General features: G+C 37.2%; 1 protein-coding gene across 2 annotated transcripts; it reads left to right on the top strand.

The window, feature by feature from the left end:
* Positions 1-101: 101 nt before the first annotated feature.
* RPS6KB1 (ribosomal protein S6 kinase, 70kDa, polypeptide 1) lies at positions 102-10,187 on the top strand. Of its 2 annotated transcripts, XM_010083389.1 has the most exons (14): positions 102-145; positions 1,194-1,314; positions 1,663-1,731; positions 2,172-2,319; positions 2,644-2,701; positions 3,531-3,631; positions 4,591-4,681; positions 4,885-4,975; positions 5,287-5,394; positions 5,689-5,751; positions 6,442-6,519; positions 8,053-8,160; positions 8,755-8,867; positions 9,422-10,187. In XM_010083389.1, exons 1-14 carry the CDS (start codon positions 114-116, stop codon positions 9,657-9,659), a joined length of 1,419 nt encoding a protein of 472 aa, XP_010081691.1. In that variant the 5' UTR covers positions 102-113; the 3' UTR covers positions 9,660-10,187. The 2 variants fall into 2 exon arrangements, with proteins under 2 accessions (XP_010081691.1, XP_010081692.1); XM_010083390.1 differs by lacking the exon at positions 1,663-1,731 and having other exon boundaries at positions 9,422-10,010.

The raw sequence follows: 10,187 nt of genomic DNA, 5'->3' as shown, positions 1-10,187 counted from the left end.
TTTAATAAGTTGTAAAATACATCAGTGCATTTATTTTAACATGGCTTTTTTTCTTTTGTTATAATTAATCTTCCTTCTATTCCTCCTGTCCCTAGGGTCAATTAAGTGAGAACATGGACCATGGAGGAGTTGGCCAATATGACCTGTAAGTTGCTGCTAGAAAATGTTCTGTATCATTCATGCCAACTACATATGACTTCTAATTTTATGACATTGTTAAGTTAAATAGAAAATTTTGTCATTCTTGTTGAATTTTGAGTTGTTTCTAGTCATTTCGCTATTTCTTCACATTAAAATTTGTGAATTGTATCTTGGAAATAAAATTATAATAATAAAAAAAATTCTGGCAAAACTTGCTGTTGTCTTTTAATCCTTGTTTCTCCTAACATTATCTGTCGTACTTGAATAATATTTGTAATGTCCATGTAATGCACTGTCTGCAGAACATTGTTCTGTGCAGATCTGCACAGCAGGCTGAAGCAGATGAGAATTCAGAAGTTCTGACTTGAAGTTCATGAGACTGCTACCTTTAGCATTGCTTCATTTATAGATCTCCAGATTGTTTCAGCATATCGTGTTGTGAGAAGAAAGCAGTGATAGTTAAAACAGTTCAGTTACATTTAGTGTAGCAGGATCAATCTGTTAGTCTTTTGCAGTACAGTAGCATAATTTAAAAGCATAATTAAATCATGGATCAGTCGTCTTTTGTGGCATGTTCAGAGTTGTGAGACTTTTTCTGTCACAGTTTTTTATGTAAGATAGTTGTGTTGTGTTGTAGAAGCCTTACCATGACTGTTGGGGCTGCCGAATGTGATCTGAAACCTAAACACACCTTAGAGCCTTGCATTTACTTGAGGTCTTGTAGGAATATCTAAGTCAGTTTGAGGTTTTGGTCTTTTAAGCTTAATTCTGGTGTAATACAGAGATTTATTATGTACAAAAATGAAGGAATCTGAAGGAAATCTTGATACTGTAAATCCCCAAAATTTGTGGGTGATTTTCCCTGTGCAAGTTGCAACTTACTGCTTTGCACACACTTAAATAAAATTTCTGATGCTGAGAATTCCCCAAAACAGTCATTCAGTTATGTCAGATATACTACATGCCTTTCAGAAAGTAATTTGCTTGCTTACTCTCTCTTGATCATTTCTGAGTATTAGATAGTCTTATATTCTTGTTTCGGTTTTATCCAGTGGCATGGAACATTGTGAAAAATTTGAGATTTCAGAAACTAGTGTAAACAGAGGTCCAGAAAAGATCCGACCAGAGTGCTTTGAGTTACTGCGCGTGCTTGGCAAAGGTGGCTATGGAAAGGTAAGGAACTCTTTTCTACAGAAGTAAATCCATTACGCTGAAGGCGGATAAGCCCTCACTTGCCGCCTTTGGCAAGGTCTAATCCTCCCATTCTGTTTTCCAAAAAGTTTATTCTACCGGAAGGTGACCTCAGGACTGCCAAGGTTGGTGTCTTGGGGCCGAGGTCACTGGCAAAGCCTCACCAACTGGTGGCAGTAGAAAATGTCCCAAACTGGTTCTGGTTCCAGTCACTAGGCTCAGCATTGCAGTTTGTAGGTGATCTCATCTCTCTTTCGCAAAACTTTGTTGTTAATTTATGACAGCTAACACAGTTGTAATATGTGATGCTTTTGTGTTGGTGTTGTATAGGTATTTCAAGTACGAAAAGTAACTGGAGCAAACACTGGGAAAATATTTGCCATGAAAGTTCTTAAAAAGGTAACCTAAATGTTCACGTTTCACTACTGTCTGAATCTAAAAAAATCGATCCCTCCCTTTAGCTGTTAAAATTATCCAATGATATAATACACCAAAAACTAAACTTTATCTGTGATATATACAGTGGTTATCCAGGTACAGTTGGAGCTATAATTAGTCTTTAACTAAATTGTTCTGTCTGTGTAGGTCTTAGCAGCTAATTTAAATAACTCAGGAGGTTCCTTCCAACCTAAATTATTGTATGATTCTGTGAAATAAAAAAAGAAGTAAGCTTCTGCAAGAAACCTGTCATGTTATTTATATATCATAGTGAACTTTTTTTTCTTACGTTGCTGACTCCTAAGTAGTGTTGTGATTTAGTAAACTCAGAACTGAACTAAATATAAAAGTCTGCCTTGTTTAGCATGTTCTTGTACTCATGTATTTCTTGCTTTTTGCAGGCAATGATTGTAAGGAATGCAAAGGATACAGCTCATACAAAAGCAGAGCGGAATATACTGGAGGAAGTAAAACATCCCTTCATTGTAGACTTAATTTATGCCTTTCAGACTGGTGGAAAACTCTACCTCATCCTTGAGTATCTCAGCGGTCAGTATATGAAATTCTGTTACCTGCTTCTTGGTATCTTATGTAATTGAGAATTTGGATTTCTTTTTCTGCTTATAAGAAGCCAGCGAACTATTGGCATGGTGTCTTAAAACTGTGACGTAGGTTAGCATTAGGAATACATAGAATAACATAAATAAACCTTCTAATTAAACATAATATATAAGAATGAAACATAGTTATTTTTCATGACAGTATAGGAGAGGAAGGTTTTTAATACCTTTCTAGTTTTTCTAGAAAATAAGACTTTTGACTGACTGATAGAATACACTTTAATAGGGTATAATCTCATTCTTCTTGTGACAGGAGGAGAACTATTTATGCAGTTAGAGAGAGAAGGAATATTTATGGAAGACACAGCTTGGTAAGTGAAACTATTTTGGTAAATTAATAGGTTTAGGGCTTGGTTTTTTTTTTTCCAAGTGCTTAAATGGTAAATTCTGACTTGAAAAAACTGTAACTACTCATTAATTTCTTAGTCTAGTGAAAAGAGCAGTTAAGTGGGTTTTGGGAAAACACACGTGTTCTGTACTTACCTGTTTGTGCCAGTCTTACTACAGGAGAGGCTCCTTTTCTGGTTGTGGAGGGAGGCTGTATTACAGAGGGTTGTGGTAAAGGAGGTGGTTTGGGCATTGGAGAACAGACTGTGAAAGACTTGCTGTAAATGCAATTTTTCTTTGTTTTTGATCCACACACAATTTTACCAGCCAGTTACAGAATTTCCAAGTCATTGTAATGGCTGTATACTAACAATCAGATGTGTGAAGTGATAAAGGTAATTGTTCTTTGATGTACATATGGGGCTGTAATACTATTCCAGAGATAGCACCCAGTTACCTACTTAGCTTCATTTTTTTCTTTTTTTCAACTTTGACGTCTAGATGTAGTAATAGAGGTCGAAGCATATTTTAACCACTAACTGGTAAATTCATATTCCTCCAAATACATTCATGATAAGATAGCTACTGAACATGTAAAGCTAATGCTAATGGTGTAATTTTGTAGTTCATCCTGGAGTCTGCATGGCTTTTGTCAAACCAGCCTCAAAGGCATCATTTTTTCTCTCATTTACTCTTTAATAAGCTTCTAATGATGCTTTCAAGGAACTGTTGCTATGTACATAATACTCCTGGTGCTTAAGATGCTTTGCATGATTGAATATGTCTCATTTTGTGGCATGTGTTTCCTTTCAGCTTTTACTTGGCAGAAATCTCAATGGCACTGGGACACCTGCATCAAAAAGGAATCATCTATCGTGATCTGAAGCCAGAAAATATCATGCTTAATCATCAAGGTAGAAATATAGTAACAGTTATGTTGCCAGTAATTTGAAAACAATTCTTCAAAGGTCACAACACTCTTGTGTGAATTTCCTTAGAACAATGATGTGTTATCATTTCATTATCATATCAGTTCATTATCACTCTTGGTCCAGCTGAAGAATTGCGAGAGCTAATTGCTTGCCCTTAAACGCAGCTTCTTCAGCTTTAATAGGCCACAGCGAGCTCCAAGTTCTATGTGTATAGACACAGGCATTTTTTGAATCATTGACTTGCTAATTCTGCAGCTCTGAAATTTTTCTTCTCCTGGGTCACTGTAAAGTCCATGAAGATCAGTGTCTTCTGTGTAGCATCAGTGACATTTTAGTGATGAGGATGACTGAAGATGTTAGTTAGGAAAGGCAATTTACGGAGGATGCCAATCGTCTGTAGCTGAGATGACTTACGTAGCTGTTGACACTTTACCTGACAGTTGTAGCAATTCCTGAATGCACTGTGGTATGACACTGATCAGTCTGGCAATCTTGCAGTACTTCCATGTTATCTTAATTTATTTACTTTGTCTAAGTCTTTGTACTGAAATATTCAGGGCGCTTTACAATTTGTTGAAGGTTGTTCTCTGAACTTTGAAGCAAGCAGTAAAATTCAGTAGCCTACTTTCTTATCAGAAGGATGCTCTACAATCTTTACGTTTAAATACATTTGTCTGTATGCAAATAAGTTGTGGTAGTTTGTCTTGTTTCTCTTCACCAAGTGGCAGCACTTTGTTACACAGGTATAATGCAGAGGTTTTATCTGTAAGCGTGATTACCTCCTTCTGTTTTATAGCTGTATTGCTTTGTCAGACCCTTGAAGATATCTGGGAGTAGTTCAGAGTTATTACATATCCATGATAAAAATTCTTATTTTTTAATGTTACTTGTGCAAATGTCAGAATTCTGGCAAGTCTTGAATTTTATATATTTCATTTCAGGTCATGTGAAATTGACTGACTTCGGATTATGTAAAGAATCTATTCACGATGGAACAGTCACACACACATTCTGTGGAACAATTGAATACATGTGAGCTGCATGATGAAATAGAGAAGTATTACTCTGGTCTGGGGGTAGTGGGTACATTTTGCCTTTTTTAACGGATAGTTCATATGTTCAGTCACTTAGGGAAATTTTACTTGATGAATGTGGTTTTGTTTTAAAACTAGTAGTCAGAAGTAGTATTAAGCTTGTTAAAATACTTTAATAATTTCAATTTTTTCTGATTATAGGGCCCCTGAAATCTTGATGAGGAGTGGGCATAATCGTGCTGTGGACTGGTGGAGTTTGGGGGCATTAATGTATGACATGCTGACTGGAGCAGTAGGTGCACAGTTATAATTGCATGTTTTTCTCTTCATAGCGTTTGTAGTTACCTGTATTCTAAGTCAGATGCATGTATAAATACGTATATACGTGTATATATACAAACTGCAATTAAGAAATATAACTAAAGTACAGCTACGCTTATGTTGACTACAGTCACGAGCTGCTCTCAGCCAAACACAGTTATTTGGAAGTCCCACTTGCAGTAATTTTATCTGCTTTATGAATTACTAACGTGAGTTCTGTGTACACAAATAAAAGACCTGAACAAGTCGTATTTTTCCTCCCATTACAATGGTGCTTTCTAGCCTCCTTTCACTGGGGAGAACAGAAAGAAAACAATTGACAAGATTCTCAAGTGTAAACTCAACTTGCCTCCCTACCTCACACAAGAAGCCAGAGATCTGCTTAAAAAGGTAGAATTTTAATGAATGTCAGTACTACATGTGTATGTAGAAAATAGAAATATAATCATACGACTGTGGCTATCCAGTCCATGCTTGTTTTACTACTTATAAGTCAGTATTGTTTTTGCATAGTACAGAAAGTGATTTTCCTTGAAAATACAATTGTTTTCTAACAAATACAGATTTTCTGATTGTTGTGTTCATTCTGCATAGTATTCGTTCAAATGATGATTCATGTCAGAACTAATCTAGTTATGATGGCATAACTGATTTTTCTTCTTTTGGATGTTATTTCTCCTTAAGCTGCTAAAAAGAAATGCTGCCTCACGTCTAGGAGCTGGTCCTGGAGATGCTGGAGAAGTTCAGGTAACTTTTGCTTAACTTTGGAATTCTTAAATTACCTCATTGAAAATAAAATAGCTTTGAGGGTACATCAGGGAAGGAGCGTATGTCTGTCTTGAAGTGTGATGAGCAAAAAGGCAGCCATGCTTGACAGCTGATCAAAATTTGAATGCTTTAAAGCTTTACAAAAGCAGCTGTCTGCCTATTTGATAATTTGAGGTTTGGAAAATAACTTTTATTCTTTAGCTCCGTCTTCCAATAGATCTTTTCTACTAGTTGCACAACACTAATTGTACAGTCAACCATAAAAGAGCGATGATACTCTGGCAGTCTGATGAAAAACCTGCTAGCCCTTGCATTTAGTGCAGGTCTTTGAAGGGAAAAGCATTGTTAGTTTGCATTCAGTGTTTCATAGGCAAAAGTTAAGGCAGAGGTCTATTTCCTATTGCTTTCAGCTTGACTTTTTTTGTGGTGAGATTAGCAATGTGCTAGAGAGTCCCCCTTATTTCACAGTTTTGATAGTTTCTCATTAATCCACTGTTTTGTCATTATTTTTAGGTATCTAACTTTTAAAGTAAAAAAAGTAGAAATATTTTGCATGTAAACTGTTTTTTTTTTCTAATACTTTCAAGGAAAACATGATAGGGACACATGTTGTCTGAGTTGGAGGTATATGGTATCAATTTTCAGCTCTTTTCTTGCTAACTCTTGTAGGCTCACCCGTTCTTCAGACACATTAACTGGGATGAGCTGTTGGCACGAAAGGTGGAACCTCCTTTTAAACCCTTATTGGTATGTACTCAGAATGCCGCAAGATATTCCTTGTATGCCTTTCGGAAAGGTCTTAAACACTGGAATATAAAACTTAGAAATGTTCAGTCTTACACCCTGGAGTGCCATTGCTTTCTGGTACTTTAAATAGTTAAATGCATTGACTTAGGTTACTGGTTCTCAGATTCATTCTTGTCAAATTAAAGGTGGTAGATCTACCACCTGATCTACCAGATCTACCATCTGGGGCAATTTTTTTTTTCCCCAAGAACTGATGCTGTATCAACATTTTAAAAAACCTCTTTATTTTAAGTTTCCACACAGAATGAAATACTGGCTGTCAGGAGCATGCTGTTCTATCTTATTACTCTGTGGTCATGGTACTCATCCATCACTGGAAGAGGACCTTCCTTTTTTCTATGTGAGAAGGTGGCAAAAATCAGCTAAGAGCTAATTCATCCTTCTGTTAAGTCTCCTGGAGGAGACTCCTGCTTCTAATCTGTAGGTTAAACAGACTTGCAAGTGTATTTATCTCAGAATTTCTGCTAAACATTTACAGTAAGTCAGTACTTAGTTGACACCGAGAAGATAAATAGTTGCTAAGCAGAAGTAAATGAAGTCACCTCATTAAGCATTTTGTATGTTTGCTTATTAAAAACTCCAATGCATCTTGTGCATTAAGGGCAGTAATTAAAGTTTACCTCAAACCAGTGATGTGATGAATAAGCCTCTATTATCCTATCGTATATTTTGATGGTTTGGGGTGTCTGTCTTTTTTCCCTCTGGGTACAGTTAGCTACAGCAGCAATGAGTATTGCCATCTTCATAGTTCCCGACTACTAAAAATCTCACTTCAGACTGACTTAGGCATCACTGATGTACAGCATGGGGACCCAGACCTTTTTTCCTCTCACCCTTTTGAATGAAATTCAGAATGACACAAGACCTAGATGGTTTTTGAAAATGTGCTTCCACGGTTGCATGAAGGCCTGCACAAAGGAATACGTATTGCCTTTTCAGCTAGGCTTAGGAAAGAGAGAAGGGATCTTGGAATTATGTCCGTTGTTCTTTGACTGAATTAAACAGTGTTCTTCATAGTCACTTATTCCAGAGTTGTCATCTATCCCTCACAGTATGAACACTTCTGTATCTGCAAAAGTGGGATGAAATTATCTGGAGAGGCTTCCAAAAACTAATAGTTGCAACTGCTCTGTACTCGTGACAAAGGCTAAACTTGCAAGAAACTGGCATTGTATTTCGAAAAGTTTTTGTTTGTAATTTGAGATTTTTTTTTTTAAAGCATCTTTTTAATTTGTGTTCCTTTTTGATCCATAATTTTTGCCCCTCCCCCTTGCCTTTATTTCTCAGTGTCAGTGCCCATAGTGACCTCCCACTGGCAGCGACAGGATTCCGACACCACTCCAGGGTTTTACTACAGCAAAGCTCTGCCAAAAACCTGTGGAATGAACTCCATCCAGAGGCTACACTGATCACCGCTAAGCCATTTGGTTGATATCTGTAATATAAACCCTTAATCATTTTGTTTTTGCAAAGCAATCTGAAGAGGATGTGAGCCAGTTTGATTCAAAGTTTACACGTCAGACACCTGTTGATAGCCCAGATGACTCTACTCTCAGTGAAAGTGCCAACCAGGTCTTTCTGGTAAGTGAGCCGGCGACGAGTGCGTAATGTCTGTGGAGAGGTGTGTGGTGTTAGGTATGTTGGAAACAGGAGGGCATTTCAGGTAAATTAATTCTGTTGAATCTTAACACCTGATACTTGAAGCAAACAGTCATAATTCTAAACATGCATTCTGCATCAGGTTTGAAAAGTTTAAGGGCTTTGAAAATACTTTGATTATTGCTGACGTTTTCTCTATGTAGGTAGAACAGCCAACAAACACTGCTTACTTTCTGAAATGTCAGCATTCTAATTCATAGTTGCATTATGAACCCTGGACATGTGATTGCTTCCATAGTCGCACTGAGAGAACAATGTCCATTCTATAGATCAAAATTCATTAAATTGAGTGTGCCTGTGGGAATCTGTGATCCGAGTAGAAATATCCAGGGTGTGCAGGCACCTGGGTGAGGAACTCTCTAAAATCCTACTGTTTACTTCAGGAAGTGAGTAGAAGTTCCTATGTCTACATTTACTGTCTTTTTATAATTTTCATTTACTATTTCATGCCAATCATAACTGCACAAGTGCTCAGAAATGTAAATCTTGCTATAAGTATTCATTCCTGTTTTGCAGGGTTTTACGTACGTGGCTCCATCTGTACTTGAAAGCGTAAAAGAGAAATTTTCTTTTGAACCAAAAATTCGATCACCTCGCAGATTCATAGGTAGCCCTAGGACACCAGTCAGGTATCTTTTTTTTTTTTTTTTTTTTTGTAATACACTTTTTGGCAAGTAGTTGAAATAGATCTGCACTAGAAATAAAGATGTAAACCCATCGCTTCCATTGGAAGTGCAGCATCAATCCTATTTTATAAACCACGTTACTGGAGACAAATCTGTGGCGTTTGGCAGCACAAGAAGTACTAATGTGCTTGCTGTTCAGTGCTGATACAGCCTCACAGTCTGGTGACTTTGGTACACCATTCCTCTAGAACTGTTTCAGAACGTCCCAAGTACTTATGTGCCACTAAAGAATCATGTTGGCACAGAAAATTCCTTCTGCAATTATCTAGAAATATATCCTGACTACTTAAATGAGGGAATTTTACTTTACAAGAGACCATGTTAGAAGTTAGACATGGAAACTCTCTCAAACTTCTGGAAGCAGGAGGAAGAATTATAAATGCTTCTCGATAGGCGTTTGAGTTCAGCGTCCGGCAGAGTAGAGGACATACCTTGGTGCTGTGTATATCTTAATCTCCCTTTTTTTTATTTTATTTTTTTTATTTCTTGTTTTAAAGCCCTGTAAAGTTTTCCCCTGGGGAATTCTGGGGAAGAGGTGCTTCTGCCAGCGCATCAAATACTCAGACACCTGTGGAATATCCAATGGAGACAAGCGGCATAGAACAAATGGATGTGACAGTCTGTGGAGAGGCCTCAGCACCACTTCCGATCCGGCAACCAAACTCTGGGCCATATAAAAAACAAGCTTTTCCCATGATTTCCAAACGACCAGAGCACTTGCGCATGAATCTATGACAACACAATTTTTTTAAGCCTTTGAAGGTGGAAAACAGAGAACGGACGTAAGCCGCCTTGAAGTTGAAATATGAGGGCTTGTATGGTTTACTTTTTAAAAGTGACAGTATCAAAGAGTCAGTCATTGCACAGAGCGACTTGGAAAGCAAAGAATAATGGATTTTTTTTCTGTCAATCAATGGTGCATAAAAAACTTTAGAAAATGGTATTGCAGAACTCTAGGCACATCATCTAACTGATTCGCAGTGACATCTTCTCACCTTATCAAGGATTTTTCAGCTTGATAGCTTGAAACTGACAGTATTAAGGGTCAGGATGTTGCTTCAGAGTCACTGGTCTAGTCATGAATGTGTCAAGGAGGGTTAGCCCTTTCACTAGGCAAAGTATGAAATGCCTGTATGCTTGCATCTGAGGAATAATTAGCATGCAAGCTTGGTTAAGCTGTTTCCTACAATGGGGTGGAATCAAAGATGAAAGATAAAATTAATTGGTATTTCACATTCAAAACGTAGTGAGTTTTTTATATAT

The sequence above is a fragment of the Pterocles gutturalis genome, unplaced genomic scaffold (genome assembly GCF_000699245.1).
Source record: "Pterocles gutturalis isolate BGI_N339 unplaced genomic scaffold, ASM69924v1 scaffold40295, whole genome shotgun sequence".
Taxonomy (NCBI): Eukaryota; Metazoa; Chordata; class Aves; order Pterocliformes; family Pteroclidae; genus Pterocles; species Pterocles gutturalis.
This window is presented reverse-complemented; position numbering and strand designations above follow the sequence as displayed.

Excerpts from the sequence above, each read along its gene's own strand:
- RPS6KB1 (XM_010083389.1), top strand. The coding sequence starts at position 114 with ATGGACCATGGAGGAGTTGGCCAATATGACCT. Across the intron at positions 2,702-3,530 it reads TTTATGGAAGACACAGCTTG|CTTTTACTTGGCAGAAATCT; the intron begins GTAAGTGAAACT and ends GTTTCCTTTCAG. Across the intron at positions 5,752-6,441 it reads GAGATGCTGGAGAAGTTCAG|GCTCACCCGTTCTTCAGACA; the intron begins GTAACTTTTGCT and ends TAACTCTTGTAG.